The 25,429-nt window shown below is 52.7% G+C and overlaps 14 protein-coding genes across 17 annotated transcripts; 7 read left to right on the forward strand and 7 right to left on the reverse strand.

The window, feature by feature from the left end:
• Positions 1–1,460: 1,460 nt before the first annotated feature.
• On the forward strand, positions 1,461–3,796 carry PPTG_02077 (hypothetical protein). The gene has a single exon (XM_008893078.1). It carries the CDS (start codon positions 1,580–1,582, stop codon positions 3,626–3,628), a length of 2,049 nt encoding a protein of 682 aa, XP_008891326.1. The 5' UTR covers positions 1,461–1,579; the 3' UTR covers positions 3,629–3,796.
• Positions 3,797–3,893: 97 nt separating this feature from the next.
• On the reverse strand, positions 3,894–5,510 carry PPTG_02078 (hypothetical protein). The gene is made up of 2 exons (XM_008893079.1): positions 5,320–5,510; positions 3,894–5,237 (listed from the first exon to the last, which is right to left on the reverse strand). The coding sequence occupies exons 1-2, from the start codon at positions 5,453–5,455 to the stop codon at positions 4,027–4,029; spliced, it is 1,347 nt and encodes a 448-aa protein (XP_008891327.1). The 5' UTR covers positions 5,456–5,510; the 3' UTR covers positions 3,894–4,026.
• A 46-nt stretch (positions 5,511–5,556) lies between these two features.
• PPTG_02079 (hypothetical protein) lies at positions 5,557–7,627 on the forward strand. The gene is made up of 2 exons (XM_008893080.1): positions 5,557–7,461; positions 7,546–7,627. The coding sequence occupies exons 1-2, from the start codon at positions 5,626–5,628 to the stop codon at positions 7,573–7,575; spliced, it is 1,866 nt and encodes a 621-aa protein (XP_008891328.1). The 5' UTR covers positions 5,557–5,625; the 3' UTR covers positions 7,576–7,627.
• A 38-nt stretch (positions 7,628–7,665) lies between these two features.
• On the forward strand, positions 7,666–11,604 carry PPTG_02080 (hypothetical protein). The gene has a single exon (XM_008893081.1). It carries the CDS (start codon positions 7,688–7,690, stop codon positions 11,069–11,071), a length of 3,384 nt encoding a protein of 1,127 aa, XP_008891329.1. The 5' UTR covers positions 7,666–7,687; the 3' UTR covers positions 11,072–11,604.
• On the reverse strand, positions 11,056–13,475 carry PPTG_02081 (hypothetical protein; the record flags this gene model as incomplete). Its single annotated transcript, XM_008893082.1, has 1 exon — positions 11,056–13,475. The coding sequence occupies one exon, from the start codon at positions 13,473–13,475 to the stop codon at positions 11,133–11,135; it is 2,343 nt and encodes a 780-aa protein (XP_008891330.1). The 3' UTR covers positions 11,056–11,132.
• Positions 11,159–14,816, forward strand: PPTG_02082 (hypothetical protein). Its single transcript, XM_008893083.1, has 3 exons — positions 11,159–11,273; positions 11,331–13,812; positions 13,879–14,816. Exons 2-3 carry the CDS (start codon positions 13,737–13,739, stop codon positions 14,787–14,789), a joined length of 987 nt encoding a protein of 328 aa, XP_008891331.1. The 5' UTR covers positions 11,159–11,273; positions 11,331–13,736; the 3' UTR covers positions 14,790–14,816.
• On the reverse strand, positions 14,662–16,908 carry PPTG_02083 (hypothetical protein). Its single transcript, XM_008893084.1, has 2 exons — positions 15,294–16,908; positions 14,662–15,226 (listed from the first exon to the last, which is right to left on the reverse strand). Exons 1-2 carry the CDS (start codon positions 16,896–16,898, stop codon positions 14,858–14,860), a joined length of 1,974 nt encoding a protein of 657 aa, XP_008891332.1. The 5' UTR covers positions 16,899–16,908; the 3' UTR covers positions 14,662–14,857.
• Positions 16,898–19,078, forward strand: PPTG_02084. 2 transcript variants are annotated; one of them, XM_008893085.1, is made up of 4 exons: positions 16,898–17,072; positions 17,157–17,666; positions 17,738–17,870; positions 17,940–19,078. In XM_008893085.1, the coding sequence occupies exons 1-4, from the start codon at positions 16,972–16,974 to the stop codon at positions 18,051–18,053; spliced, it is 858 nt and encodes a 285-aa protein (XP_008891333.1). In that variant the 5' UTR covers positions 16,898–16,971; the 3' UTR covers positions 18,054–19,078. The 2 variants fall into 2 exon arrangements, with proteins under 2 accessions (XP_008891333.1, XP_008891334.1); XM_008893086.1 differs by having other exon boundaries at positions 17,738–17,855.
• PPTG_02085 (hypothetical protein) lies at positions 17,855–19,013 on the reverse strand. Its single transcript, XM_008893087.1, has 2 exons — positions 18,968–19,013; positions 17,855–18,884 (listed from the first exon to the last, which is right to left on the reverse strand). The coding sequence occupies exons 1-2, from the start codon at positions 18,980–18,982 to the stop codon at positions 18,195–18,197; spliced, it is 705 nt and encodes a 234-aa protein (XP_008891335.1). The 5' UTR covers positions 18,983–19,013; the 3' UTR covers positions 17,855–18,194.
• A 127-nt stretch (positions 19,079–19,205) lies between the features above and the next one.
• PPTG_02086 (hypothetical protein) lies at positions 19,206–19,849 on the reverse strand (the record flags this gene model as incomplete). The annotated part of the gene is made up of 1 exon (XM_008893088.1): positions 19,206–19,849. One exon carries the CDS (start codon positions 19,847–19,849, stop codon positions 19,247–19,249), a length of 603 nt encoding a protein of 200 aa, XP_008891336.1. The 3' UTR covers positions 19,206–19,246.
• Positions 19,850–20,690: 841 nt separating this feature from the next.
• On the forward strand, positions 20,691–21,380 carry PPTG_02087 (hypothetical protein; the record flags this gene model as incomplete). The annotated part of the gene is made up of 1 exon (XM_008893089.1): positions 20,691–21,380. The coding sequence occupies exon 1, from the start codon at positions 20,778–20,780 to the stop codon at positions 21,378–21,380; it is 603 nt and encodes a 200-aa protein (XP_008891337.1). The 5' UTR covers positions 20,691–20,777.
• Positions 21,381–21,509: 129 nt separating this feature from the next.
• On the reverse strand, positions 21,510–23,286 carry PPTG_02088 (hypothetical protein). The gene is made up of 3 exons (XM_008893090.1): positions 23,233–23,286; positions 22,997–23,121; positions 21,510–22,863 (listed from the first exon to the last, which is right to left on the reverse strand). The coding sequence occupies exons 2-3, from the start codon at positions 23,007–23,009 to the stop codon at positions 22,154–22,156; spliced, it is 723 nt and encodes a 240-aa protein (XP_008891338.1). The 5' UTR covers positions 23,010–23,121; positions 23,233–23,286; the 3' UTR covers positions 21,510–22,153.
• PPTG_02089 (phosphatidylserine decarboxylase) lies at positions 23,210–25,429 on the forward strand. 3 transcript variants are annotated; one of them, XM_008893091.1, is made up of 4 exons: positions 23,210–23,652; positions 23,726–24,422; positions 24,490–24,561; positions 24,632–25,429. In XM_008893091.1, exons 1-4 carry the CDS (start codon positions 23,264–23,266, stop codon positions 24,665–24,667), a joined length of 1,194 nt encoding a protein of 397 aa, XP_008891339.1. In that variant the 5' UTR covers positions 23,210–23,263; the 3' UTR covers positions 24,668–25,429. The 3 variants fall into 3 exon arrangements, with proteins under 3 accessions (XP_008891339.1, XP_008891340.1, XP_008891341.1); XM_008893092.1 differs by having other exon boundaries at positions 23,726–24,561; XM_008893093.1 differs by lacking the exon at positions 24,632–25,429 and having other exon boundaries at positions 23,726–24,629.
• Positions 24,860–25,360, reverse strand: PPTG_20874 (hypothetical protein; the record flags this gene model as incomplete). The annotated part of the gene is made up of 3 exons (XM_008894301.1): positions 24,860–25,005; positions 25,058–25,201; positions 25,282–25,360. 3 exons carry the CDS (start codon positions 25,358–25,360, stop codon positions 24,860–24,862), a joined length of 369 nt encoding a protein of 122 aa, XP_008892549.1.

A 25,429-nucleotide genomic window follows, 5' to 3' on the forward strand; every position in this document is an offset into this window, starting at 1 on the left:
TAGTACAATCATTTCGTTACATTTGTTTTGACTTTACTATGGAAAGGGTTAGGCGAGGGTGGCCGAAAGTTTGGACCACATGCCCAAATCGGTTTATTGTATGGGAGCTACCCTTCAAACTGCGAAATCCCGATCGTTAACACACACACCTTCTTTCTCTAAGCAATAGAAAACTCATATCAAAAGCGCACCCCCAAATGCCAAATATTGACTGATTGGCAGTACAAAGTGTGGGTGGCCGGATTAATTTGGCCAGGAGTGTAGTACTCCAGAGTACAACAATCGTTCATCGCCATCCTTCCGATCTGCTCCCTACCCCTTACCGGTATTACAGGGTTTATCTTGTTTGCGCTTGACATTGGTCTGTGGAGAATCGCTTTGAATGATCTATATTATAATTATAATAATAATACCAGCGGTTGGTAAGACCAGCACAACCCAATCTGGTTGCTTCGTAAGTAAGTATTATTATAAACATCGAAGTAAACTTATGCAAAATCAAGCGTTGTACGTGTATTGTGCATTTGAAAAATAAGGCTAGGAAGCCGCTGATCATACTTTGCCCTGAATCTTGCTGTGAGGTTTGGTGCAACCTGGGTGTCCACAAACGCGAGCGCGATCTGCACAGTTTCGAGTCAATACTTTCGACGGCTCGTTCGATGCATGATGCAGTTTTTGTCGCAAAACCAGGACTGCAACGACGCCAAGCAGAGTATCCACATGTGGCCAAGGAAATTCAGTCCTCGTGTCGCTGTGGACTGTTGATTTCAACGTTGAGCATACCCAGACTTGGTGCAGCTCCACAGTCTAACGCCGCAGACTTTACATCGATTTTGCGAGCGATATTAAACGCAGCAAGGCTCCCTCTGATCTTCACTTCACTTGAGGAGAGGTAGAGCCGCAAATCCTACAGGCGTTCCATAGAAACTTGGACATGTAACGCTCAAGTTGCAGGCAACTGCAACCGGTACCGTCCCGAGGACTAGTTGCCTCCCCCCTCTCCTGAAGCGATCGCTGGCATCGCCCAGCGAATGCGAGCTTCCGTGCCGATCAGGTGCCCAAAGCGAGAAGAATGCATTCGCGCTGAATACTTGACCTGCAGCCAAGCACCGAGTCTGGTGAACCCTATCCGCGATGTACTGTTGCCATGATCTACACCTCACTTTTTTCACGTCTTTGGCAGCGTGCTTTCCTGGGACCCGCCTTCATGATGAAGGTTTCATCAGCAGTGTCGACACACATAGTCGTCCAGCGATTCATCCTGCTCTCGTAGCTCCTGCATTCGTCGCTTTGTGCGGAGGAAGATCCCGCTTGTGTGCACTAGCGACACGTCCTGTTCGCGAAACGCTTGGAATTTGTATGAGGTTGCACCTGAGTGCAACATCATACCAAATTCAAGATAAAGCGTGACGTGACACACACACGGACAGCTATACATGTACCTGCTGTGTGGGAGTCGCAGTGTCGCCATCAGAGAGGGGGCAGACCGCTGTGGTTGGTGGGTTGCTCTGGCCCTCAGTTCGAGTCCAAGCGCAAGCAGAACAAGCCCAAGAAAGAAAAAGCGAACAACAGGGACACTATGGATCTCTCCATGATCCTGAGTCCTGCCCTCGAGGAGGAGCAACAGGCGCCGCGCGCCCCTCCCTTTCGTCAGGAGCGTGAGCCTAGCCGCAAGTGGAGTGCTGACGAGCTCCAGTGTGCCGTGGCGATCCTCCAGGACTTCCAGCAACCGTCGGCCGATTCGCCCGTAGCTTCGCAGGTTGACGGCATGCATAGCCGAGATGACGTCAAACCGACGCCGTATTACATTCGTCAGGAGCAGGGGTACAAGCAGGAGGAACGAGAGCCTTTTAAGCCGATTTTCACTCGGTCGGCCGACGATGCCGTCCAAGCGGCTGCTACTGGTAGCCGCCGGGGCGGAGAGGAAACAAAAAAGAGAAAAACTCAGAAGCAGAATCCCTCTTCCGCTGCTTGGGAAGAAGACAAATTGTCCAAACTAGACCTACTAGTCCAGGCAGACGCCGTCATCAAGCGTCGCCCTACCAAGACACCGTCTTCGCCCTCATCGAACTATCTTCGCAGTGGAGTCTGGTCTCTTGCTGAAGAAGAGTACGCCGCTGCGCTCGTGTCCTTCTTCCTTGAAGGACTACTGGACTTACCCGAGGGCGTGACGCTCCGCAAGTTCCTGGCAGAGAAATTATGCTGCAACCGCCGCCGCGTCTCGATGAAACTAGGAACAGAGTCATTGGCCGGTCGGAAAATCCCTAGGAAGGTTGGAGCTTCGGTGTTTGTAGCTGCCAATCCTCCTCCAAGTGAGGAGGTACGACAGGAAGTTGATCGTGAGTTAGCAGAGCTCCGAGAGGCCAACTTCACCTCTGGACTATTGAACAGCCGCCGTTACTACGGCGAAGAAGGGGATGACATTTATTCACAACAGCGCAGACTGTATAAACTGGGTGAGTATGAGGAGGAGGACGACGACGATGCATTCCGTCTCCACCAGAAGACGCCTGGTCATGGCTACAAGAGGAAGGCAGATCGAAATGACTTCAAGCCCAAACGCGGCAAGCCAACAATCATTCGCACAGGTTTCGAGTCGCCCGAAGAGGAAGAGTTCGTCACTACGATGTTCGAGTACTTTACAGCCGGATCTCTGGATCTGCCTGAAGGCACGAAGCTAGTTACTTACCTGTGCCAACAGCTAGGCTGCACGCCGAAGCAGTTGTCTATGAAGCTTGCACCACAGCGCATGGGCGAACGCAAATTTCCGGACAACGTCGGCTCCATTACGTACGTGCGCAAGGTCACAGGTGCAGGCAATGCCTCGTCGGATAGCTCGGATGACGATGACTTCTCGGAGGAGCTGTTTGAGGTGGAAAGCCGCATCACGGAGCTGCGTCTTGCTCACGAGGAAGCGCATAAGAAAGTTCCTCCACCAGTGGCCACACCAGTGAAGCGCGAGCGTAAGCTCAGCACTGCCAGTGTATCTAGCGCTGGGACAGCGAGTGTGGCCAGTACGCCTAGTGTAAGCCCTGTGCGTGTGTTCCGGCGTAGTGGTCCGTGGTCGCACGATGAAGAAGTGTATGCAGCTGCGCTTATCGACGCGTTCTTTAAGGGTGTGCTGGATGTTGCCGAGGGAACTACGCTGCGAGCTTTTCTGTCGTCACGGCTGTGCTGCAATCCCATGCGCATCTCGAAGAAGCTCGCGAGCGAGTCCATCGCTGAGATCCCGATCCCGAAAAAATTGGGGAGCTCAACGTATGTGCGTAATGTTGAAGTGACCCCGGAAGAGCAAGCGGAGGCGGAAGACGCCCTCCGCAGCCTTCAGCGTGTTTACATACACTCGAGTTCGAGCAAGAGGAGAGGCGCCATTGGCTCCAAGCGCCAACATCAATCTCGTGGACGTCGCAACCGTTCCTTGGCGACCGCCCTGAATACGGACTCGGATGGCACTGAATCAGACTCTGATGCACACAATCTTGTATCTCGCGATATGAGCCCCGGGAAGCTCCAAAAGACTGCAAAGACCCACTCACCAGCCCAGGAAGCGCGAAGGCAACGCTTCAATGTGCCCCACGCCGGTCCCGAGCTAGTAGTGCCGGCACCGCTGAAGGAGCAGCTGGCGTAGGCTCTTGATGTCGTGCTGGGGAGACCAAGTTATAAAATTATGCATGTAATTGCCTTTCGAGATTGCAACCAGGTACCCTTCATCAAAATATTGACGTGTTGATATTCTCGTTCCTTACACCACGCACAATTACAGTGCAAGCACACTGCTTGAACTTCAAAGGTGCGGGTTGATCGCAAACTAACTCCAAGTTGTCGAGCAGGCATGGTTTGGTTTTTGTGTCCAGGTGATGTGAGTTAATTTCAAGCAAACAAAAATTCTAGCACACACAGATAACGATAACCAGTTGAAGGCCAATCAATTGAATTGATGAGTTTCGTCACCCTTTACAGGCATGAGTCTTCATTTTCTGCTAGACTCGAGTCTCAGACGCAGAAGCGGCGTTTACGTCCGCATTCTTACTTCTTACCATCGTAAAACAGGAAGTACACGCTGAAGAGGAACACACCAGCCATCATCGAGAAGGCCGAGGCGTAGTACGGGTATGCAGCGGGAATGAAGCGTTCGTATTCGTCGTGCTTGAACGGGCGCAGTGACACCTGCGTAGTCGTATAGATCGTAGAGAGACCCAGACGGCGATACATCACACGGAAGAGAAAGATACCATACACGTCGGGAGCCTGGAATGTCACCGAGAAATGACCCTTATTGTCGTGGGTCAGCGTCGTGCGCACGTGCGGGTCAAGCATAACGAACTCAAGTTGCACATCATCCGCTTTGTACGGCACCCATTTTCCATCCTTGAGCTCGTGGAGGTCCAGAGAGTACGTGAGATTGTCTTTCACACGGTACACAAGCGAATCACGCGCCACCTCAGCGTCCGGGTAGAGCGTGATCGGCTGGTCGCCACGGTTCGCGTCGCTCAACATCTTGGCCGGCTGCGAGCCGTCCTCGCGGTGGTGCTTCACGTTGGTCATGCGCAGAACGCCACTCTCCTGGAAGCCCCATTTGGTCACGGCGTCGGTAAACTCGGCGTTGGCGAAGTCCTTGTTGTCGAAATATTTGTCGCTGAAGAGATCGAGCGAGCCAGCGAAGACAAGACGGGCGTTGTTGCGGCCCTGGACGGCAGTCACTAAGCCGATCTGATTGCCGAAGAGCAAGTCACTGGCCACTACCTTGTCTGTGATGGGCTTCACCGGGTTGGCGGAGTACGCGGTGGCAGGAGCCATGAGAGCGTGGAAGGCCAGGATCTTGTTCGGCTCGAGCGACATGCCCACGCCGGAGAAAGCGACGGTCTTGGGCTTAGAAGCAAGCGATCCAACCACACGCTCCGAGGCTACGAAGTCCTTGGCGGCGATCACCGAGTTGTAAATATCGTCTTCGTCCGCGATGGGATTGACGTGGTCCAGCACGACATTGCCCTTCTTCTCGAACTCGACGCCGCACTCGAGCGCAAACTCGCGCTGCACCTTAGTAATCTTCTTACTAGCCGACAACAGCACGTTGCCGCCCTCCTCCACGAAATGCAGCAGGTCAGACTTGCGCAGGGAGCCCAGCGCCTTCTGGGGCGTAAACAGCACCAGGTTCTCGTACGTGCGCTCTCCAAAGAGTTCCAGCTCCAACGGTTGCTCCTCCTCGCCGGAGAAGAAGCTCAGCTCATGGCCGCGGGCTGTATTATACAGACAGGTAGAGCAGAATGAAGAGAGTCAGCAATTGCATCAACGCGCTTTGTGTCGGAAACATCGTCGCACCTTCAAGCAGCTTGAAGAATTTGGAGTGCGTCTTCTGCAGCTCCGGAGATTCCAGCACTACAGCAGTGCGCGCAGCCTGCGCAACGGCCAGCGCCAGCGCCACAGACAGCACCGAGATAAAGGAACCGATCGACATTATGGGGTCAAGCAGATCCGAAATTGCGGACGCGTGTCAACGTGGTATATATTTATGCCGAGTGAATAATTTTGTGGTATGTATACTGGTATACTGTGTATACATGTTGAAGCCAATGTTGACTTATTTGTGGACGCTGTGCTGAGCGCCACCTGCGGCTCTATTAGTCTATGATAGCCGCTGCTCCACCCAGGGGAGCTCGACGGATACGTCGCCTCCGTTCACCGAGTGTGACAGCGTCGCGGCGGCCTCCAGGGCTGCCACCGGTGCAACGGCAGCGGACACCTGAGGTTCCGTCACCACGGGTTGAGAGAAGTCCTCGCCGGCTTGCAGATTATGGTACAACAGACTTGTCGGTGATTAGCGAGGCGGGACAGGGTGATATCAAATCAAAAGGGCGTGCAGATACGGTGCGCGTAGTGGTCCGATGCCGACCTATGAGCGCAGCAGAGCGCGCAAGAGGGGACCAATCAGTATTTCGTTTTCCGCCGAAGCAGCCCACGACACTTCAAGTCGTGTCCACTCAGAACAGCAGCAGCAGTAGTAACAACAGTTCAGGGTCAGCTCGTGAGCTTGTCCGCAGCTTCCAGTTCGACTTGTGCGCATCGGAGGAGCTCTCTCAAAGGCAGTTCTTTCGTACTTGTGGGGTGATCCCGCTCCTCGAGTCAGTGGTAGAAGGGTATCTCGCTACTGTCTTCGCTTACGGCCAAACCGGATCAGGCAAAACTTACAGTATGTCGGGCCTCAACGAGCTGTTAGCAGGTACTGAATTACGCAACGAGGGAATGGGGGATTCCAATGCAATGGATCTGTCGGATGGATTGATTCCACGATCGCTGAAACACATCTTCTCACTTTTAGATCAAGCCCCTATCGACGTGAAGACTGTCGTTCGTGCGTCGTACTGTGAAATCTACAATGAGCAAGTGTTCGACCTACTTAATCCGGGATCCGGTGCATTGAACATGCGATGGAATGCGCGCGCCGGTTTCTACGTGCAGGACCTGCTTGTCGTGCGATGCGACTCGCTCTCTGATGTGCTAGCTGTTGTTGCTGAAGGTCACCGAAATCGTCATGTGGCGTCACACAGTATGAATGCTGACTCAAGCCGCAGTCACTCATTGTTAACTGTCCATGTTGATCGCACGGAGGTACGCGACTCAGACGTCGGAAAGAGTCACGGTGTTACTCGATACGGGAAAATGAGCTTCGTGGATCTCGCTGGTAGTGAACGATTAAAAGAAACAAAGTCCAGTAATACCGAGGAAACAAGCAATATCAATCGCAGTCTTCTAACGTTAGGAAAGGTTATCTCAGCGCTGGCATCGTCTTCTGGAGGAGGAAGCGCCACTACAACGAGCAATGGTAATTTCATCCCATATCGCGACAGCAAGCTGACCAAACTACTAATGGATTCGCTTGGAGGTCAGAGTTTGACCCTAATGATTGCATGTGTGTCTCCGTCAGCGACAGCATTAGAAGACACACTAAATACACTCCATTACGCTACCAGAGCCAAGAATATTCGCAACAAGCCAGCGGTTCAAGTGGACCCCGTCGAGTTGGAGCTCAGCAATCTGCGCCATGAAAACCATGTACTTCGAGCAGAGAATCATGCACTGCGTCTTCGGCTACAACTAGCAGGACCAATGTTAAATCAACACACTAGCCAGCCCCAACAACAGTCTAGCCTAGTATCCGTTACATCCAACTCGCGGTTACTTCCACTGAACAACACATCGCTATCCCCTCGTGGTGCAATGAAGCCGTCATTATCCTCTGTGTCACCTTCACGACGTAACCAGCTTCAGGTCCTTCAGGATGACCATGACAAGTTGACACAACGGGCAGCCGTAGCGGAGCAACGCCTCAAGGAGATTGAAGCTGAGAACAGGACCCTCCGACAGCGTCAAAACGGAACGAGCAGTCCAAATAACGAGATAAGGCAATTGCGGGAGCAAGTGCAACAGCTGCAACAACGCGAGCAGGAGCTCATGCAGGCTTTGGTACGTGTGCTATACGTCAATTTTCACCCCTTTCGACTTTAACCATGCTGTTCATGTTCATGTAAATGTTGTTGTACTAAGTAGTCTCGACGAAGTCGACGCGAAACGCATTGAATTTACCACTTCAACGTGTAATAAAATATGCTTACGCAGTACGTTTGGTGTGGTGTACATATTATATGTTAAGTACGCAAAGTAGTTTGGTCTCCATTCGGAGTCCATCAGCATGGCCATGGCGAAGTCCGATGCGTCGCGCTTGCGGAAGCCACTTCCGTGGCTCAAGAATCTGCAAGCTTCTCTGAGCAACGAGGAATCATCAGACTCGTCACAGCCGACAGAGGTGACACCCAAGAAGGTGGGGAAAACGTCAGTGAAGGCAGATGAGAAGGAGGTCAGGAGACGCAGCAAGAAAAAGCGACTGCGTCGGCACGAGGGCAACAGCAGCGATGACGCTTCGTCTGGAGGGGATGACGACGCAAAGAAAAGGAAGCGCAGGTTGCTGAAAAAAGGCGTGAAGGCTCGACATAAACGATCTATTGAGGAGTCAAAGAAGGCGAAGTGGCCTGTGGGATCACCAAGATCGAAGGCAGCAGCACTGAGGGGGCAGCGGAAGCAAAAGCTTCACGCCATGCGGATGACCTCTGGAGAACATGACAGAATGGCGGCTTTTAAACTTAAACGACTGGAGTCCGCTGAGACGCTCAGAGACAAGGACAGGAATCATATGCAGCCGGTCCGAGCAGCGCGTGGTGCACAAAAGACTGCTGGTGCGGAAGCTGATGTGGAGGATGAAGGGGAGCCTCGACGACGTTCACGAGTGCGACCGACAGCTGACAAGGATACTACAGACAACGTTTCAAAGAGCAAACTACGCAGAGCTAGCATTTCGAAACAAGACAAGCCCAAGCAGATAGAACCCACTAGTCTCGCTGTGGAGAAAATTTCAGCCTTGGTGAAAGATGGTGCAGGCGATAAAAATGAAGTGAATTCCCGCGCCTTGGCAAAGAGTAAACCTTCTGATCTAGGGAAGCGCGACGACGACAAAACAAAAGATTTGGCAGACGCCGTTATCGCAAAGACGCTCGAAGTCAAAGACGGAGATTCTGCTGCGGACATGCGAAGTACGACTACCGAAATCGCCATGCAGGAAGGTAGCACTGGGGCCATGAAAGCGGAATTTTCTGAACTAGAAGCGATTAAAGGCGCCATGAAGGTGGAGCCTGAAGCCTCTGGGGATGCTAAACGTGAACAATTATCCCACGAAAAGCCTGAAAGTGTAGACGCAGACTCAACTAAGATGGTTCCTTTTTCGACTTCCAATGAAACATCGGTTGAACCTTCGGGACCTGGATCCAAACCGATGGAAACCGATCCACTCATTGACTCTGAAGGCACAGCTGAGCTGGTGAGAGATAAAGTTAAAGAAGAGGGGCAAACAAAAACACCCGCGATTTCTGCATCGACAGTGAAAATGGAAAATGAGACGAAGCCTGACGACAAAAAGCTAGTGCTTGATGAGGTACCCATTCCTAGGAAGGCGCCCAAACAAGACTCAGCTGCACCTCCTAGCCCGGGGTCATTCATAATCCCCAAACGGAAAATTGTGAAAACTGTCGTCGCTGGGCGTAATACCAATACTCAGGTGGAGCCAGCTGGTACCATAGAGGCCACAACATGTGATGTTAAGCGCTCGTTAGAAGCGCCTATGCCCGTTACTGTGTTGCCATTGGCGTCTCCTCAATCGAGCCCAAACGTGCCAAATGATGAACCTACTCGTCCGCAGCGAAAGCGAACAAAAAATCCAGTGCCAGTGAAAAGGTCGTCGTTTTCAACACAAGATCGAGCTCTAATGCGCCTGTCCAGGAAGCGAAATTCCATCTTTATGGCAGGGACAGAACTGGCAGCTCAAGCTCCTGGCAATACGAGCAGCAAGACAGGGCCAGTGTCACGGATGATGGGGTATGAAGTGTATGATGTCGATGGGAAAATGCTACCTGATTTTATTCCTCGTTTAAGCTGCGCTACGAAACGTGAAATGGCGTCGGACCGGGAATCATACGTGGCCTCGTTTTTTGGAGTATCGCGTACGGCTCCGAAAGCGAAAACAGATCCAAGTGCTGTCAACGAGGAATGTGACGATACCGATCTTGATTCTCGAAAGATGAACTGTTACGAAGAGTTGTGCTTTGAGCGGCCTGAGGACAGAGAGTTTTACCAGCGGAAACTGTACGGCACAACGTTTGTGCCGCAGAATTTGCGCGGCTGGATGACGCTTATTGTCCGAAATGCGCGTTTTGAGCGTAAGTCCACGGGGATCCGCTTCAATCAGGATCGAGATCGGGAAGAGTTCGCAGCTACACTGAGCCGGCGATATACATTTAAGAAGTCGATGCCACGGTGTGATATCCCTCGTGAGAACTGGCAGAAGCTAATGAGCAATAAGCCAGCCACCGTGTACCTGCACTATTACAACCGCGAGGACGCTGAGCGGGCAGCACAAGTCTTTCGTGACGACCATGGACAACCTCTACAGATTCGATGGGAGTTAAAAGCTGGTGCGAGAATCAAAAGATGCTCTTCTCCGGCCATCCGGCCGAGGCCCCAACTTTCTCCACGTCGCTCTTGCTCCAGTGAGCGGAGTGCGCCTGATTCATCCCCTCTTTCTTCGCATAATGGCAGCGCGCGTAACACTCCGGTGTGGCGACGTGAGCGTGACACGACTTCGAGAAGAGATGATCGGTATTCAAGATACGACCGTGGCGCATCGCCTGCACAACGGTCAAGGGAAGAGAGTCGAGAGAGGCGATATGGCCCGTCCTTGAGCGGAAACAAGCGGTCGCATGGCTTGTTAGAGCGTAGATCTCGATCTCGCTCAAGATCTAAGTCATTCCACAATCAACACTATGAATCCTCTGGTCAAGTGAACAGAGCTGGGTCAAGGGCTAGTGGATCAAGTAACCAGCACCCACGTATGACAGACAATCACGCAAGAATCGATGGTGGAAATGAAAGCGCTAGTAGTGCTGTTCACAGCGATGTGGGCACGCCAGCGCAGAAGCGAACACGATTGTTACCTCGTCGATTTCCACCCAGTAGTCATGACAGGAGTGCAGGCAGAGGTAAGAACCAGGGTGACCTGGGAGGCAAGGAAGTCAAGAGCAGCTCAGTGGCAGCGTCGAATAATTCTGTGGGAAATTTGGATGGAGGTGACAACAACCGAGGAATGCCGCGTGCTCGATCTCCACCCAGACGGTGGCGGGAGGAACCGAACAATCCAACGCCACGAGAAAGACGGAATACCTTCACGGTTGATTCACGAGATCGCTCAAAGGGCCCGCCTGCTGGACAACACCGTTCTAATCAGCAGCCACACAATCGTGATCCAGTTCAGGGACGACCTCGATCATGTTCGCGCCCCAAGACTTCTTTGCCTGCGCGTGATGGACATGGCGGTGACCGTGATGGTCGGAATAAGGAGCGAGTCGGCTCTCGAGAGTTTGGGCGAGGCGGTGGCTTTAATCGCAATGCTCGTGAAAGGCGTATGCATTCCGATGGAGGACGCGAAGGACACAATGATCGCAGCGGAGGCGTGAACTCACGAGCACCCTAGAAAGCTGTTTATTACGAAAGCATGTGCACTTGTACTTCATTCAAGCATCACGTTCTCTCTCCTACCCTTCGCTTATCTCCGCATCTAGCTCCTGACCTTTACGAAAGAGGAACTCTGCCAGGTAATCAATTGGGTCTGTGGGTTGCACCTTGACGACTTCCAGCATCCCTTCGGTCAGCGCAGGCAACACTGTGTCCATGAGGTACGTTCTTAGTGGTTTAGCGCGTGTTTCAAGCAGCTCAGCCTCTTCACGTTGCAGGAGTTCAAGTCGTGCACGTTCCCGAGCGATTTTTGCCTGCTGGACGGCCTCATCTTGGGCATCCTGCTCACGTGTGCGTTGCGCAGCACGAAGTTCAGCTTCACGAGCTTGTTTCTCCGCAGCACGGAGCTGTTCGCGCACTTCTGCCCCCGTGGGATGAAAATTCCGTGGTGCTCGACCACCTTGCTCCATGTAGCGCTGGATGGGAACAACAAAGGCCTCATCCTCGCGGTATCCGTGCTCGTCCCGCAGAGTCAGCTCCAGAACTTCCACGCCTTCAACAGGGACCGCCTTGGCATCAGTTGGCTTCTTCGGCTTCTCGAAGAATGCCTCCAGGGCTTCAATGTTGGATTCAAACTCGTCGAAACGCCGAGCGAATGCGTCTTGGGTGTTCTCCGTGCGCTCGGCCTCAGCTTCTGACAGCGCTTGTGCACGTATCTCAAGCAGTGCTCGAGGAGCTTGTAGCACGATCACTCGGTTCGGTACTTCGACATTCTGTCGGGGCTTCAGACGCGCCAGCAGTGCTTCAATATCCACCGCGGGAGCGGCAGCTACCCCATTAGCATTCTCGTCTCCATTTGCTGGTTCACCACCGTCTGCTCCATCAATTGGGTTGCTGGCTCCACCATCTCCAGACTCATTAGAATTACCTTCTTCGTCAGCGTTGCTGTCTTTATTGGGCTCCTGCATGAAGATTTGTTTTGCCTGAGTTGCCGAGATTGGTAGCCCGTCTAGCACGTATCCCTGGTTACGGCATGCAGCACTCCGAAGCTTCCAGCGTACCAACGCTATCAACGCGCTCTGTGGAAGTTGAGTCGTGTTTTCGCCGGAGCTACCAGCAGTTGGAACCCATTGCTGTAACTCTTCTCGCAATTTGTGTGTCTCCTCGTCTTGACGTTCAAGTTGGGTGGCGACATTGGTCTTCTCGGATGCAAAAAGCTCGTGCAGTAGTGTCGATGGAGACAGATATGGCAGATAATAATCCCTCGCAAGCTTCCGGCTTAGCGAAGTTTTACCCGCTCGAGGTGCGCTGAGAATGACGGTGCGCAGTGGATGCAGATCCATGGCATGAATGAAGTCGTCGACAAAGAAGGCCAGATTTCCTAGTAGTCCTCGTGAATAGTGGCGCCATTCTTCTGGAGCCACCAGCGTATGCATCGCCCCAGCGGATGTATCGAAGCGCAAGTGGACCTGAAGTGGTGTCACAAGCTCCTCCTCTTCGTCCAATAGTAGTGCGTCTGCTTCAGCGTCGTCAGCATTAGCCGAGTCGTCACGGTCGCGTAGACGCCCTGAGGCAAGCAATGTGCTAACCCCGCGACACACGTCACGAAGCGTTGTGCTACCACTAACTCTATCCACTGCAAGCAGATATTTTTTGGGGGACGGTAACGGTGAGGCTGCCACACGGAAAACTAGCAGCGCCAGATCATAGAGACTGATCATGGGCAGCAGATTGCGACCTTGACTGGTAGGCTGAGCTGATGTGGCGAGACTTGGCACCAGTAGTGGCTGATCCGGATGCAACCATGCCTCGCGAAAGATCAATTGCAGTTGGGATTGAGCACCGCCATAAATTAGTCCTGCTCCGACGATGCAGGTTTCAAGTTCTCCGGTTCGATGCGCACTCAAGATCAGCGTTTCAACAGTTTTGAGGTCTGTATACTTGCGTGCAGGGCGTCGCGACTTGAAGTCGTCCTCAACATGTCCGGAATCGGTCCCTGAAGCTGCAAACGGCGAATTTTTGCTCCACGAGAGCACAGAAGACACTGCAATAAAGCGTTTGACGCTTTCGCCACCCTCGTCGTCTTTTGCTTCGTCGTCACCTTTATTTGCATCACGCTTCTCGAAGACCTTCAGTGTCTCCATGGCCAGCTTCGGATCGGCTACCAGCGAGGTGACCACTACTACGTCGGCATGCTGCACAAGTCGACGCCATGCTACCGTATCGGTTTGTAGTGCGACAGGCTCTTTGACAGCTCCAGCGACGTCACTACCCGGATGGTTCTGCAATTGGCGTTTGATCGCGGTCATTTCGGATTTCCCACCCCGGGCGGCAGTACCGATGACTTCAAGACCAGCATCTTGACAATTCCGTGCCAACTCCGTCGATAAGGACGAGCCCAAGTCCGTGATGAAAACGCGCATTCTTACCACCAGTGCGTCGTTGCAGCTTGACGATATCAAGTGGGTTTTGAGGTGTTGCTGTTACAAGCGAGAGTCCCTCGTGGTGGCGGTTGCAGGCATTCGGATATTTTTGCGTTGATGGCGTCCGCTACACGTTGCATATAATAGGATAGAAACGCAAGAAAATAGTGCTCGGTGACTCAAGAGTTCTAAGACATCACGCCACGTTGTCGGATGTACATGCAGTTGTCGATATAGTAAGGTTAATTCACACCGGTGACAATGAAAAACGAGCTCGCGCCGCTTTCCACGAACCCGAAGACCATCTCGTCTTCATCACATCCACGACAGCGCAATGGTACGTCGAGGTATTTTATTGCATGAATGAATCCTGATCTATTTACTAGTTTTTTTTTCTTTCCAGTCGGTATTCTCGAAGTAAAAATGAAGCATCGACTACAAGAAGACCAGAAGGCTGTAGCGGTGGGAGTTTTGTCTCGGTCAGGTAACCCACAGCGCCATCACTCCAAGAAGCCGCAGCGACTACCAAAGCTTTCTTCTAAATCGGAGCCAACACTCGACACACGACCGATTTCTTTCGCGACGGAAAGAGGCCATGTCATGTCAGACCTTCATCTTCCATCGCCTACACGCTCGGTCATTGATCGTCACGTGCAAATTACTAAACACACCACTCAACTGGCTCAAGAGGCGCTCCCACCAATAGCAGGAGCTTTCAAGAAGCGTGGGGTGCCTGCTTCAAAGTTCCCCCAGGCCTACGCACGCAACGAGTTGCCTATCATGATCGAAGGTGGCAAGGGTGGCGGGAAGTCTGGGTTACGTTGGACAGCTCCAATGGAAGATTTGGATTTTAATAAGTACTTCCCCTTGTTTGTGGACGGCATGCGCGAGAAAACGTTCCCATTCAGCTTTTTGGCCCGTGAAGGTGCCTTTCAGCTAGCTGCTTTTGCCCAGCGATACCCTAACAAACTCATCGACTGTTTGCACCGTGTGATTCCGGCACTTCGCACAAACTTGGAGACCCGTGACGATGGAGCATTGCGAGATGCGCTGCTATTGTTACAACAGATCACGCAGACGGCAGGTGTGGGCCCGTTGCTGGTACCTTATTACCGGCAAATGCTGCCAATTCTGAACCTTTTCAAAAGCAAACGACGAAATCTCGGGGATGAGATCGATTTTCGACAGCAACGCTCACAAGATCTCGGCGAGGTGATCATGGAAACGCTTGAGATGCTTGAACGAACAGGAGGCGATGACGCGTTTATCAACATAAAGTATATGGTTCCAACGTACGAAAGTGCGTTAAGCTGACAGCGATAAACTACTAAAACACGGTAGAATTAGTTTTCTTTCGGTAAGCTTTTATAATGACGCGCCCATCACATGCTCTCGTCTTCTACAGGTACTGGTACAAGTGTTGGCTGCAATTTGTCAAGTTCAGCTTGGTGACGTTTGTGGATGCGCTGAATCTCGTCTTCGCATTCTTTTACCTTTTCACGCAACTCCTGTACATGAGCACGCAGCTTCTCAGTTTCTTCCGCATGCTGACGCTCGCGCTTTTTACGTGCAGAGGGTAGATCCTCGCGCTGTATGCGAGACATACTTTGATACTGAGCACGGATCTGCTGTAACTGCTCCCGCATTTCGTTGCCGATTTCTTCGCGAATACGAACCTCCATCTGCATCTTTTCAGCTTGGATCTGTGTTAATTGCTGTCGGAGTTCCTCATTCTCCAGCTCCAGTTTGGCCTGTACATGTATTCCATAATTTCTGTAAGCAACACCATCGACAATAGACAAAAGACTGACTACGTACCCAATGCAGATTTCTCTCGGCGACCTCTCTTTGTGACTCCATTGGTGACGTCGCTACTTCTGCTGTTGTCGGCTTCGCTACTGGAGCTGCGAGCGAGCGATGCCGACGGCGAGCAGAGTCACTCTTTCGACGCTTGACCTTAGGCCTGGGCGGTGATGAAGCAGTAGCTGCTACCCCTCGATCCACGGGTGCTTTCGATGCTTGTGTTTCGAGTGCTTCCATCAACTGCCGCTTTCTCTTCTTCAATCGACCATCCAGGTCGTAAAACGTAGCTGTCGGAGCAGCTTTCCTAGGGATGGATGTTCGTGTCCTCACTAACTCCCGTGCAACGGCGCTGTATTTCAAAGTACGCAAAGTCTCGTCAAACTCATGGCTGGATGGATTCACTGCCACAATCATCACCAGGGGACCGTGATCGTTGCCCACAAGATTCTCCTGAAAAAGTCGCGCTAGCTTGGACTCACGGAACGGGACCATCTTTTGTAAGCTCGGCGGGTGTTGCTGGTTCCACCTCAAAGTCTCCAGACAACGCATCAGGTTCATCAACGAACCATTAATCTTGCTGGCCTCCTGCATACGTAGCCCCGTTGCACCGCTCTTGGAGCCTCGTTCAGACCCTGCCAGATCAACGATCGACACCTTACTGCGCAGCTCCGAAGAGAAGCGCGATGTCTGGTGATACAAATGAAGCGTGAAGACGCAGTGACTACGACTTGAGTCCGAGTTGTAGTTGGTCTCGGCCACCTGCTTATGTCGTCGACCCATTTCCAGCAGCTCCAGACCTTCCTCCAGCGTTTTAATGGGTTTCTCTACAGCTCCTCGGACCTGAATTTTGCCGTCGCAGTCCTGTACACGTAGCGCTCTTCTCTTCCGAATTGCAGGTGACAACAAGTCGAACACGTTCTCGTTGTAGATCTCAAGGTATGTGGCTGTCACTTTCGTTATCAGTTGTTTGTCGCCCTCCTTGCGCTTGGGTAGCTCGTCCATCACGTACTGTAATGCCTGTGGCAGCACACCGGGCGCTTCACTCGATCCACTGATCGTATACGTCTTGCCTGAATTGGTTACTCCGTAGGCAAAGACGAGGCCGCTCTTTCCGTCGAAGGCCGCGTCCAGCACGGGTCTCGTAGTGGCCTCAAACAGCTCCGTCTGCTGTGTCTCTTGACGGAAAATGCGCGAGAATTGGAAGCTCGTGGCCGTCCCAGTCGAGCGATAGGATTGCGACGTCTTAGGCGGTTGAGCCAGTAGCGACACGTCCGACAACACCCGAAAACAGTCGGGCTCCGTCTCGTTAGAGGCCGCTTCGAGCGGTCTGAGACGAATAACGATCTGCACCTTGTTGGTATCCATCTTGGCCTCCTGCTGCTGTTCCAGCTCCTGCTCTGTGCCGTCGCCTTGCTGTTCCTCTTCTTCTACCTCTTGTTCGTCCATGATAGCACCGCTGAAGCTGAGTTTGCGTACAATGGTACCCACTTCTTTTGCGGCGAGCGACGGTGTATCACTCGTTCTAGTGCTGCCGTTGTGCGCCTGGCTAACGTCCTCCCCAGACGCAGCCATTATAAAGTACAACGAGAAAGTGCGCGAATATTCAAATTGAGGATTCATAACATGGTACTTTAACTCGATATAGTGACACGTCAGTGAAATCTTAAGGGGGTCAAGAGCTGACAGAGACAAAATGACGCTGTCAAGAACGCACACGCTGCTATTCGTGCTTGCCACGACGGTGCTTCTTGTGACCTTCGCCTCCGCCGACCCTCGTGAGGTGGAGAACGCTGAGTACGTCTATGTTGAACCCTGCAACTACTGTCCTCGTAGCTTTACTGTAGCCGTAGATCTGACTGCCCATTCATGTGTCTTTAGACTCAAGGAGGAGTTTGGCGACGATTTCGAGGACGAGCGCTCCATCCCCGCGCTCGGTGAGCTCGAGCAGCGTCTCAAGTTCGATTTGGAACACCAACTGGCTGCTGGTGCGCCCTTCACACCACGCGGCGTTGTGGAGATCGTGGCCAGCGCTTCGTCCCCCAAGCCCAAGGTCTCGTTCTCGGCATTACCGACGCTGAGCGCCGACGACGTCGAGAAGATGGAGACACTGCTGCACCAAGATCGCCACTACACTGTTCGTGCCAAGGCGGACCCGGCCGACCCGGAATCGCCCTACGTCATGACATCCGTGCCCATGTGTATGCTGGCCGCCATGCGTCTACGCGAGGACTTTGCCTTTCACCTCTCGGATAATGGCAAGCTCGTGGCCATCGAGTACCTCACACCGTACCTGGATAGCGATGCCTGTGCTGAGTTCCAGTCCCGTAGCCTCAGGGACGTGCGCTTCGGACCGTTCGGCACAGTTTTGAAGACGCAGGCTGGACCATCGTAAGTGATCATGACATTCTAGTGGGCATACCGATCTGGCTCTGACTCGTGCGCTTGTTTTGATAACGTAGACCTCCGAAGAACATTGTGGTCAAGCGCGACCGTGCTCCACAAGGCGTCAAACCGGTGAAGAGCGAGGATGGCAACGACGAACCCGAAGAGGAAAACCAATCCTTCCTTCGCAGATACGTACGTGCATCAGAAGTCTGTGTCTAGCTAGTATTGTCTGCTGATCTCAGAAACTCACATCCATTTTGTGTTTGCTTTCTGTAGTGGTACATTATTTTGCCTATCGTTGTCATGAGCCTGTTCGGTGGCGATGGAGGCGCACCTCCGGCCGGCGGAGCCGGTGGTGCCCCTGCTGCTGGTGGTGGAAGACGACGATAGATCACTGGACGAGGAACAGAACATGCATGCATTGTGCAGCTTCAGCTCGTTCCACCCACGGTCAGTAAGGTGTCACAGGTAGCAGAACAGAATCTACATTCCAGACTGATGGTTGATATCTCTGAAGCCTTGCACTTATCATTATACGATCAAGCTGGTATGCTCCTCTTCACTCCCTTTTTCCTTCTTCCTCAGCACAGTTCCAGGAGCTGGTGGCCACTCGTGGTTCGTCACCAATCGCCCCCACAGTGTGTGGTCTCCCGTGGACACCACCACAGCCACAGCCGTTCCTTGCAGAACACTCACCGTCATGGGGATAATATTACCACAGTGCAAAGGATCCTGCTGAATATGCGGCGGTGGCGTGTCGGTCGTGACGTGTTTCCTGGTGCCTCCCTGTCCGGCTTCCTCGTCTTCTCCGTCGTCGCCCATCAACGTCGTTTGGTCCACTACGCAATCGTTCGAGCACTCGATGACGCGCAGATCAGCTCCTGCCACATCCCCAGCCTTGAGCTCCACCACGTCTCCGTACACAAGACTCATGGCGTCCATCCGCATTCGTCGAGTGGCCGGCTGACCCTGCCCTGCAGCAACTCGACGACGCACCGTCGCCTCACGTGGTAGCGCCTCTTGATATGCTTGCATGGAGGCTGTGCGCATGAGGCACGGCAGTAAACAGCAGACCCAAGACGGGCAGTTCACAGGCGGGGTCACCCGGTTCACACCGTAGAGCTCGCGTCGCGTCATGGCGTCGTCTCGAGAGAGTCCGAGGGCGGGGTCCACACCCACCTCCGCCACAAAGTCTGCCACATTCGCAGGTCGTTGGTAGTCCTAACACAGGAGGCAACAGAAAGAAGAGGGTCAGGTGAGTAAAAAGCACGCGTGGTAACGGAGAGCTTCAGTAGATCGGACACCTCGAGCTCTTTCATAGTTCAGATCCGTTTTGCAATCTGATTTTTGTCAAATCTTATTAGGATTATTAACACTGAACAAAGAAATATACTACAGTAGTACTAAATTGAAGCAAACGGTCTGAAAAACAACACAGCTCAACCTATACCAGATTCTATAGCAGTCACCATTATATTTCTTAATTGCACGCTGCAATACATGCAAACTCGTCGACAACAACATACAACTGCTTCTTAAAGGTCCTGATGCTGCTTGAAGCTGTTGGTGGTGGCTCACCTCGTTCACTTCTCCGATCGAAGCTTGCGGTACGCCTTCTGAGAGGTGGAAGTCGTGCCGGCCTTTGCACCAGCGTTCGCGTTCGCATTCGCAGAGGCGCTTGCAGTAGCACTGGCCGACGCACCACCCGTGCCGGTCGACGTCTTCGCAGTACTGGCTCCACCATCGCTCGTCACGGTCACAGACTTGCTCGCGCCGGTTCCAGCACTCACATCGACACCGTCGTTAACAACGGTGGTAGGTGCACCGACATGGACACCGTTCACTCCAACAGCAGGAGAAGCACCCACACCAACACTAGCGACACCCGGAACGCCCACACCAACACCAACGCCATTCACGCCAACTCCAACGCCGTCTACTCCCACGACACCAGGTACGCCCACACCAACGCTAGCAACGCCCGGAACGCCGACACTAACGCCTGGACCGACGTATCCGGGGGCACCCACTCCGACGCTAGCCACACCTGGAACACCCACTCCGACACCGACGCCAGGGACACCGAGTAGTCCGAACGTCTCGGCCACTTGCTGTTCGGCGTGTGCACCACTTGAGAGAGCCACAACGGCGATGCAGAGAGCGAAGATCTTGTTGTTGCTAAACATGGTTGTTGAAGAGGAGGCTTGGTCAAATGAAAAGAGTAGAGGTCTTGCTCTTGGGGAAGTTGGTTCGAGTGGATGAGCTCGAAGGAGTGAAATTGAGAATGGAGGTGAGAGCGGCATGGGCAAGGCTCGAGTGGTTTGCGTGAGGCAAGAGTTATGAGTAGCCGATGGAAAAGCATGGGCGGTGTAACTGGCAGCTTAAGCGATCTTCTTGTGACGATACGGAGTCTCATGTGTGTAATTGATAGGTGATAGAGTGAGTCTCTGGAGTCATGGGGTCCAGTACGGAGGGCACCTGTTGTACACATACACGATCATTTTGGTTGTAGCAGCGCGCTCGTTATCCAGAACGACAAATTTCTTGATCTCTACATCTTCTTATCCACGTTCCTTGACTTCCATCAATTCAGAAACCAGCCGAGCATTTACGGGCACCATACTGATCGATCCTGTTACATGAAAATGTGAGTCCAAGTATTGCAGTTCTTATTCAACCGCTTTTATACTGTGTATTGTATGCCCTATGTTGAAGTTGACTAGTGACATGGAGTATGCGCCTGTTCGAATTGACACTACGATTTGCATCTCGGCTCGTGGCCCCTAGACGATCGCTGCAACCTCTGTTTCAAACCATGTCCTATACTGACTCAGCACCGCCAAGATACGGAAAAGGTTGGAAATCTCTTTGTTCAATCCATGCAACGCTGGTATTACCAGACCATTCGTATGGATCCCTCTGAGATTCATCATGAAGAATTCTCCCTGAACAACTTCACAGCATTTGACTGGTCCCCCACTCAAACCTTCCTTGCAGCAACTCACTCATACATCATTCTCAAATTCACTCCTTCGAGCTCATCCACTCGAACCAACTTCCCCAAGAGCAAGACCTCTACTCTTTTCATTTGACCAAGCCTCCTCTTCAACAACCATGTTCAGCAACAACAAGATCTTCGCTCTCTGCATCGCCGCTGTGGCTCTCTCAAGTGGTGCACACGCCGAACAGCAAGTGGCCGAGACGTTCGGACTACTCGGTGTCCCTGGCGTCGGTGTCGGAGTGGGTGTTCCAGGTGTGGCTAGCGTCGGAGTGGGTGCCCCCGGATACGTCGGTCCAGGCGTTAGTGTCGGCGTTCCGGGCGTTGCTAGCGTTGGTGTGGGCGTACCTGGTGTCGTGGGAGTAAACGGCGTTGGAGTTGGCGTGAATGGCGTTGGTGTTGGTGTGGGCGTTCCGGGTGTCGCTAGCGTTGGTGTGGGTGCTGCTCCTGCTGTTGGAGTGAACGGTGTCCATGTCGGTGCACCTACCACCGTTGTTAACGACGGTGTCGATGTGAGTGCTGGAACCGGCACAAGCAAGACTGTGACCGTGACGAGCGATGGTGGAGCCAGTACTGCGAAGACGTCGACCGGCACGGGTGGTGCGTCGGCCAGTGCTACTGCAAGCGCCTCTGCGAATGCGAACGCGAACGCTGGTGCAAAGGCCGGCACGACTTCCACCTCTCAGAAGGCGTACCGCAAGCTTCGATCGGAGAAGTGAACGAGGTGAGCCACCACCAAAAAAAAAAAGCCACCACCAACAGCTTCAAGCAGTACGTGTAGACAACAGCATGCTATGTATCGGTGTCGTTAGTAGTTGCGTTTGCGTGTACAACAATAAAATACGTAGTTCTTTTGAAGGCTGAAGCAAAACTTGTTGGAATTTTATTTTTTTTCTTCAGATATCCCTAGTGCAGTTTCCCATTGCGATCTAAAGCGAAATTCTACAGGCGACCTTTATAACGAGCCCGGTGGATTCTGCTGGATGCTGCCGTCTCTATTTATACGAAGTACTTGTCTAAAAACTTTACGATCGCCATGTAAGGCGAACAAAAAGTGGATATCGAACGGTTTGTTGGCCAGATTCCTAGTCGTGGAGATGATCAATCTCGAATGAGACATCCGTATCCATGAATCTGGGTACAACATTGGTTTGGTATTGGTATCATCAGGCCAGGAATCGTACTAAAACGAAAACGTCATGGTGTTGCGGCTGACGAGACAACCAGCGTTCTGGAATTGGTGCGAAAAAAACTATCGAGCGCCGCTCGCCAACTACTCCGTTGTCAACGAATTGCAATTCCGAGTCGGGCGAGATGGCGAAGTTGAATACCAATTAGTTGGGGATATGGCATCAATGCCACTTGGTATAGTCTATTGTGAATCAGACCTGCGCCGGTAGAGATAAAATACAAAACACAGGAACTCGAAACTCACGCGCACCTTGTTCACCTTCTTTCTAGATCTTCAGGTCGGATGTGGCACTTCTAGCGCTTACATAAAGTCATCGTAGTCATCGTACGTGTCTTCGTAGCCAGCATACCCCTTACCACCAGCACCACCGTTGCCAACGTTACGCTCGACATTAGCGTAGCCCTGCTTGCCCGTCTGCTTCTTCTTCTTGCCTTTAGGCTTGGCTGCCGCAATCTTCTCATTCTTAATGACATTGACGATTGTTGTGATCTCCTTCATGTCATCAGCCGTCAGGTTCACCGACGCCTTCGTGAGAATCACCTTAATACACTCAAGAGCATACTTGGAATTGGACGTAGCCAACCGGGACGACACCACGTCACCCAGGTGCTCGTGGTCGGCGAGTGACAGCAGACGCATGGCTGAGATGGCACTATCCGCGTCATCAGCAGTGCCGATCGCGGGCTTGGGCGGTGCGCCGGCAAAGGCGTCGATGGCCATCTCGAAGTCCGCCTCCTCGATAGAGGCCTTCTCGCGGGCTCGACGCTGCTCATCGGTCTCCTCCGCCTGGGCGGCAAGACGTGCCTTGGTGAGGGCGATCTCCATCTTCTGCTTCTCCTCGATCTCCTTGAGCTTCATCTTCTTAAGCTGTTTGGGCTTGAGCGGGCCCTTGGGGGCGGCCGGCTCGGGCTTGGCGGCCACTACCGGCTCCTCCTCTTCTTCCTCGTCGTCCCAGTTGGCGGCGACCTTCTGCGTCTCCGTCACCGTCGGCACTTCGAACTCGTCGTCATCTGCAACAGTCAAACAAGGTGGATTGTGAGCGATTCAGAGCGAGTAAGACCATACATAGCACTGCGTTGCGCGCGCGAGACGCGGCGCTAGCAAGCGGTACTAGTAGATGCAAATATAAGTTGCAACACGCACCCCAGGAGTCCATCTTGGCTGGCTGCTGTATTCAATTTGCTTGCGCTTTGGTTGGCGTTTCCGCTTCTCTCCCTGTTCGATTATTGGCCTCCAGACAAGGTGCTGACGCATGCTCATATACAAACCTAAATTAGAGCACAAATAGCCTAATTTAGCGTTTTCCACATCAACAACTTATATCGTAATCCCCCTGTTTATTCCTTGCGAGTCTTAGGATATCTGTGCTTTTTCCTCACCGCAAGTCGATACATAGCTCATTAGAGCATCATGGTCTCAACCAGCGCCATGTTCCGCAAGGCTCCGCGCCGCGTCAGCCTCCTCAGGGCGCAGCAGCGTCGCCGATTCTCCCAGCAGCAGCAACAACAGCAGCAGCAGTCTAGCAATGGCGCTGCACCCTCGGGCAGCATCTTCTCTGGCAGCTGGAAGATCCCTGCCACCATGGGCTTTGCTCTCATCGGATTTTTGCAGTGGCAGCACCTGAACCATCCGACGGATGAGGAGCGCAAGACGCACCCAGCGCAAGCTTTGCGGCGTCTGCCTGGCGCACACACGGCGTTTGAGGACACGATGGCCACTGAGCGCCAGCTACAGTCGCTCAAGCTCTTCCCGTACCGAGCTGCAAGTCGCCTCTGGGGTGAAGTGCACGACAAGGAGCTGTACGATCACACCTACTTTTGCACACATCTGCAGCAGATCCTCATACTTTTGTGCTTTATGACTGAATGGCAGGCCGTTATGGATGCGCGAACCCGTCTATAAGGCGTGGACTGCCGTCTTCAACTGTAAACTGGACGAGATGAAGTACCCGTTGCAAGACTACGCCAACCTCGGCGAATTCTTCTCGCGCCCATTGAAGGAAGGCGCCCGGCCATTCGACACGGCTCCTGGTCATCTCGCCAGTCCGGTGGACGGCACAGTGGCCTCTATCGGTGTGGTGGACGACTCGACCAACATACCAACACTGGAGCAAATCAAGGGTGCGCGCTACCGACTCGACGAGTTCCTCGGCGATCTCCCCTCGTTCTTTACTAAAAACCCGTCTGCTTCTAAGGGCAAGAAAATGTTCCACTGTGTTCTGTACCTAGCCCCTGGCGATTACCATCGCATCCACGCTCCGGTGAACTGGCAGGTCGAGGAGCGCCGTCACTTCCCTGGAAACCTCTTCCCTGTCAACCAAACCGCTGCACGACTGATTCCGAGTCTCTTCGTGGAAAACGAGCGTGTTGCACTGCTGGGTGAATGGGAGCACGGCTTCTTCTCACTTACTGCGGTTGGCGCCACAAACGTGGGTTCCATTGTCATCACGAAGGAACCAGAATTCCGCACCAATACTGCCGCGCAAGACCCACTAGTGGGCCAGTGCATTACGAAGAACTACGGTGGCAAGGTGGACACAACTCGTGGCGAGGAGATGGCACAGTTTAAGGTGCGATGGTTTTATAGTTGCAGAGGTTGCGATACGCTAACGAACTCTTGTTGCGCGTACCACGCAGCTGGGCTCCACAGTCGTACTGGTTTTTGAGGCTCCTGAGTCGTTCCAGTTTACTATTAAACCGGGCGACAAGGTGAGTTATTGACGCTGTTCTTGGCTTGCAACACGGTTATTAACAGTAACTTGTGCATGTAATCACGCAGTTGATTTTGGGGAAATGCATCGGCAAAGTGGAGTAAATATCCACACCGACAACCTGCTGTGTTGCTGTTGATGTCCAAATGCAAAGTCAACTCGATGAACTCGTTAATGCGGTTTACCGCTTCTCAATTAGAGCAGCAATTTATGCCTGCGTGTGGCAGTTTGGATACCTAAGCTGCATTACAGCATTTAATGCCCTGCTTATCCAAGGATCATCACTTGAGCGCTTTTCACCCACTCGACCGTCTAGACGGACTTGCAACGAGGTCAGATACGACAGCCAGGGAATCAATCCCCGCGACCTCCCCAGGCTCGGCAACTTGGCCATAGGCGTGATCCTGGGAAGCAATCACCACGACTTCCCCAGCCGCGGCAGCTAGGCCATAGTCGTGATCCTGGATAGCACCCAGTGCCACGCCGGTTCTCACCATCTTCCGTCGCAAGGGCTTCATCCGCATCATCTTGCCACCAGGTGTGGCTTTCATCAATCACTGCCTCAGCATCGTCGGGTACCACCAACTCCGAGAGTCTAGTAGACTGCTCATCATCCGAGAGGCGACGCAAATGCGTGTCTACCAAAGCAACACGTTTCGTCATCACGAGGTTCAGTGTATAAGTCATCATTGAGAAGTTACATCACATCTTCCACTACCTTTCGTTTCCAGCCCGTTGGTGAAAAGCTCAACCAAGGCAGCTCCAATCGTAACGACCAGAAGAATCAAACCCTTCATTACGATGTCGATTACCTGGTACTCAAACACCTTTACGGTTTATTGTCTCTCATCGTAGATAGCAGATTA

Source organism: Phytophthora parasitica (assembly GCF_000247585.1).
Source record: "Phytophthora parasitica INRA-310 unplaced genomic scaffold supercont2.2, whole genome shotgun sequence".
In the NCBI taxonomy this organism is placed as follows: Eukaryota; Oomycota; class Peronosporomycetes; order Peronosporales; family Peronosporaceae; genus Phytophthora; species Phytophthora nicotianae.

Excerpts from the sequence above, each read along its gene's own strand:
- PPTG_02077 (XM_008893078.1), top strand. The coding sequence starts at position 1,580 with ATGGATCTCTCCATGATCCTGAGTCCTGCCCTCGAGGAGGAGCAACAG.
- PPTG_02079 (XM_008893080.1), top strand. The coding sequence starts at position 5,626 with ATGATAGCCGCTGCTCCACCCAGGGGAGCTCGACGGATACGTCGCCTC. Across the intron at positions 7,462-7,545 it reads AGGAGCTCATGCAGGCTTTG|TCTCGACGAAGTCGACGCGA; the intron begins GTACGTGTGCTA and ends TGTACTAAGTAG.
- PPTG_02083 (XM_008893084.1), bottom strand. The coding sequence starts at position 16,898 with ATGAATCCTCAATTTGAATATTCGCGCACTTTCTCGTTGTACTTTATA. Across the intron at positions 15,227-15,293 it reads CCGAGAGAAATCTGCATTGG|GCCAAACTGGAGCTGGAGAA; the intron begins GTACGTAGTCAG and ends ATACATGTACAG.
- PPTG_02078 (XM_008893079.1), bottom strand. The coding sequence starts at position 5,455 with ATGTCGATCGGTTCCTTTATCTCGGTGCTGTCTGTGGCGCTGGCGCTG. Across the intron at positions 5,238-5,319 it reads ATTCTTCAAGCTGCTTGAAG|CCCGCGGCCATGAGCTGAGC; the intron begins GTGCGACGATGT and ends TGTATAATACAG.
- PPTG_02080 (XM_008893081.1), top strand. The coding sequence starts at position 7,688 with ATGGCCATGGCGAAGTCCGATGCGTCGCGCTTGCGGAAGCCACTTCCG.
- PPTG_02082 (XM_008893083.1), top strand. The coding sequence starts at position 13,737 with ATGAAAAACGAGCTCGCGCCGCTTTCCACGAACCCGAAGACCATCTCG. Across the intron at positions 13,813-13,878 it reads ACATCCACGACAGCGCAATG|TCGGTATTCTCGAAGTAAAA; the intron begins GTACGTCGAGGT and ends TTTTCTTTCCAG.
- PPTG_02089 (XM_008893091.1), top strand. The coding sequence starts at position 23,264 with ATGGTCTCAACCAGCGCCATGTTCCGCAAGGCTCCGCGCCGCGTCAGC. Across the intron at positions 23,653-23,725 it reads GAAGTGCACGACAAGGAGCT|GCCGTTATGGATGCGCGAAC; the intron begins GTACGATCACAC and ends ACTGAATGGCAG. Across the intron at positions 24,562-24,631 it reads CTATTAAACCGGGCGACAAG|TTGATTTTGGGGAAATGCAT; the intron begins GTGAGTTATTGA and ends GTAATCACGCAG.
- PPTG_02084 (XM_008893085.1), top strand. The coding sequence starts at position 16,972 with ATGACGCTGTCAAGAACGCACACGCTGCTATTCGTGCTTGCCACGACG. Across the intron at positions 17,667-17,737 it reads AAGACGCAGGCTGGACCATC|ACCTCCGAAGAACATTGTGG; the intron begins GTAAGTGATCAT and ends TTGATAACGTAG. Across the intron at positions 17,871-17,939 it reads GATACGTACGTGCATCAGAA|TGGTACATTATTTTGCCTAT; the intron begins GTCTGTGTCTAG and ends TGCTTTCTGTAG.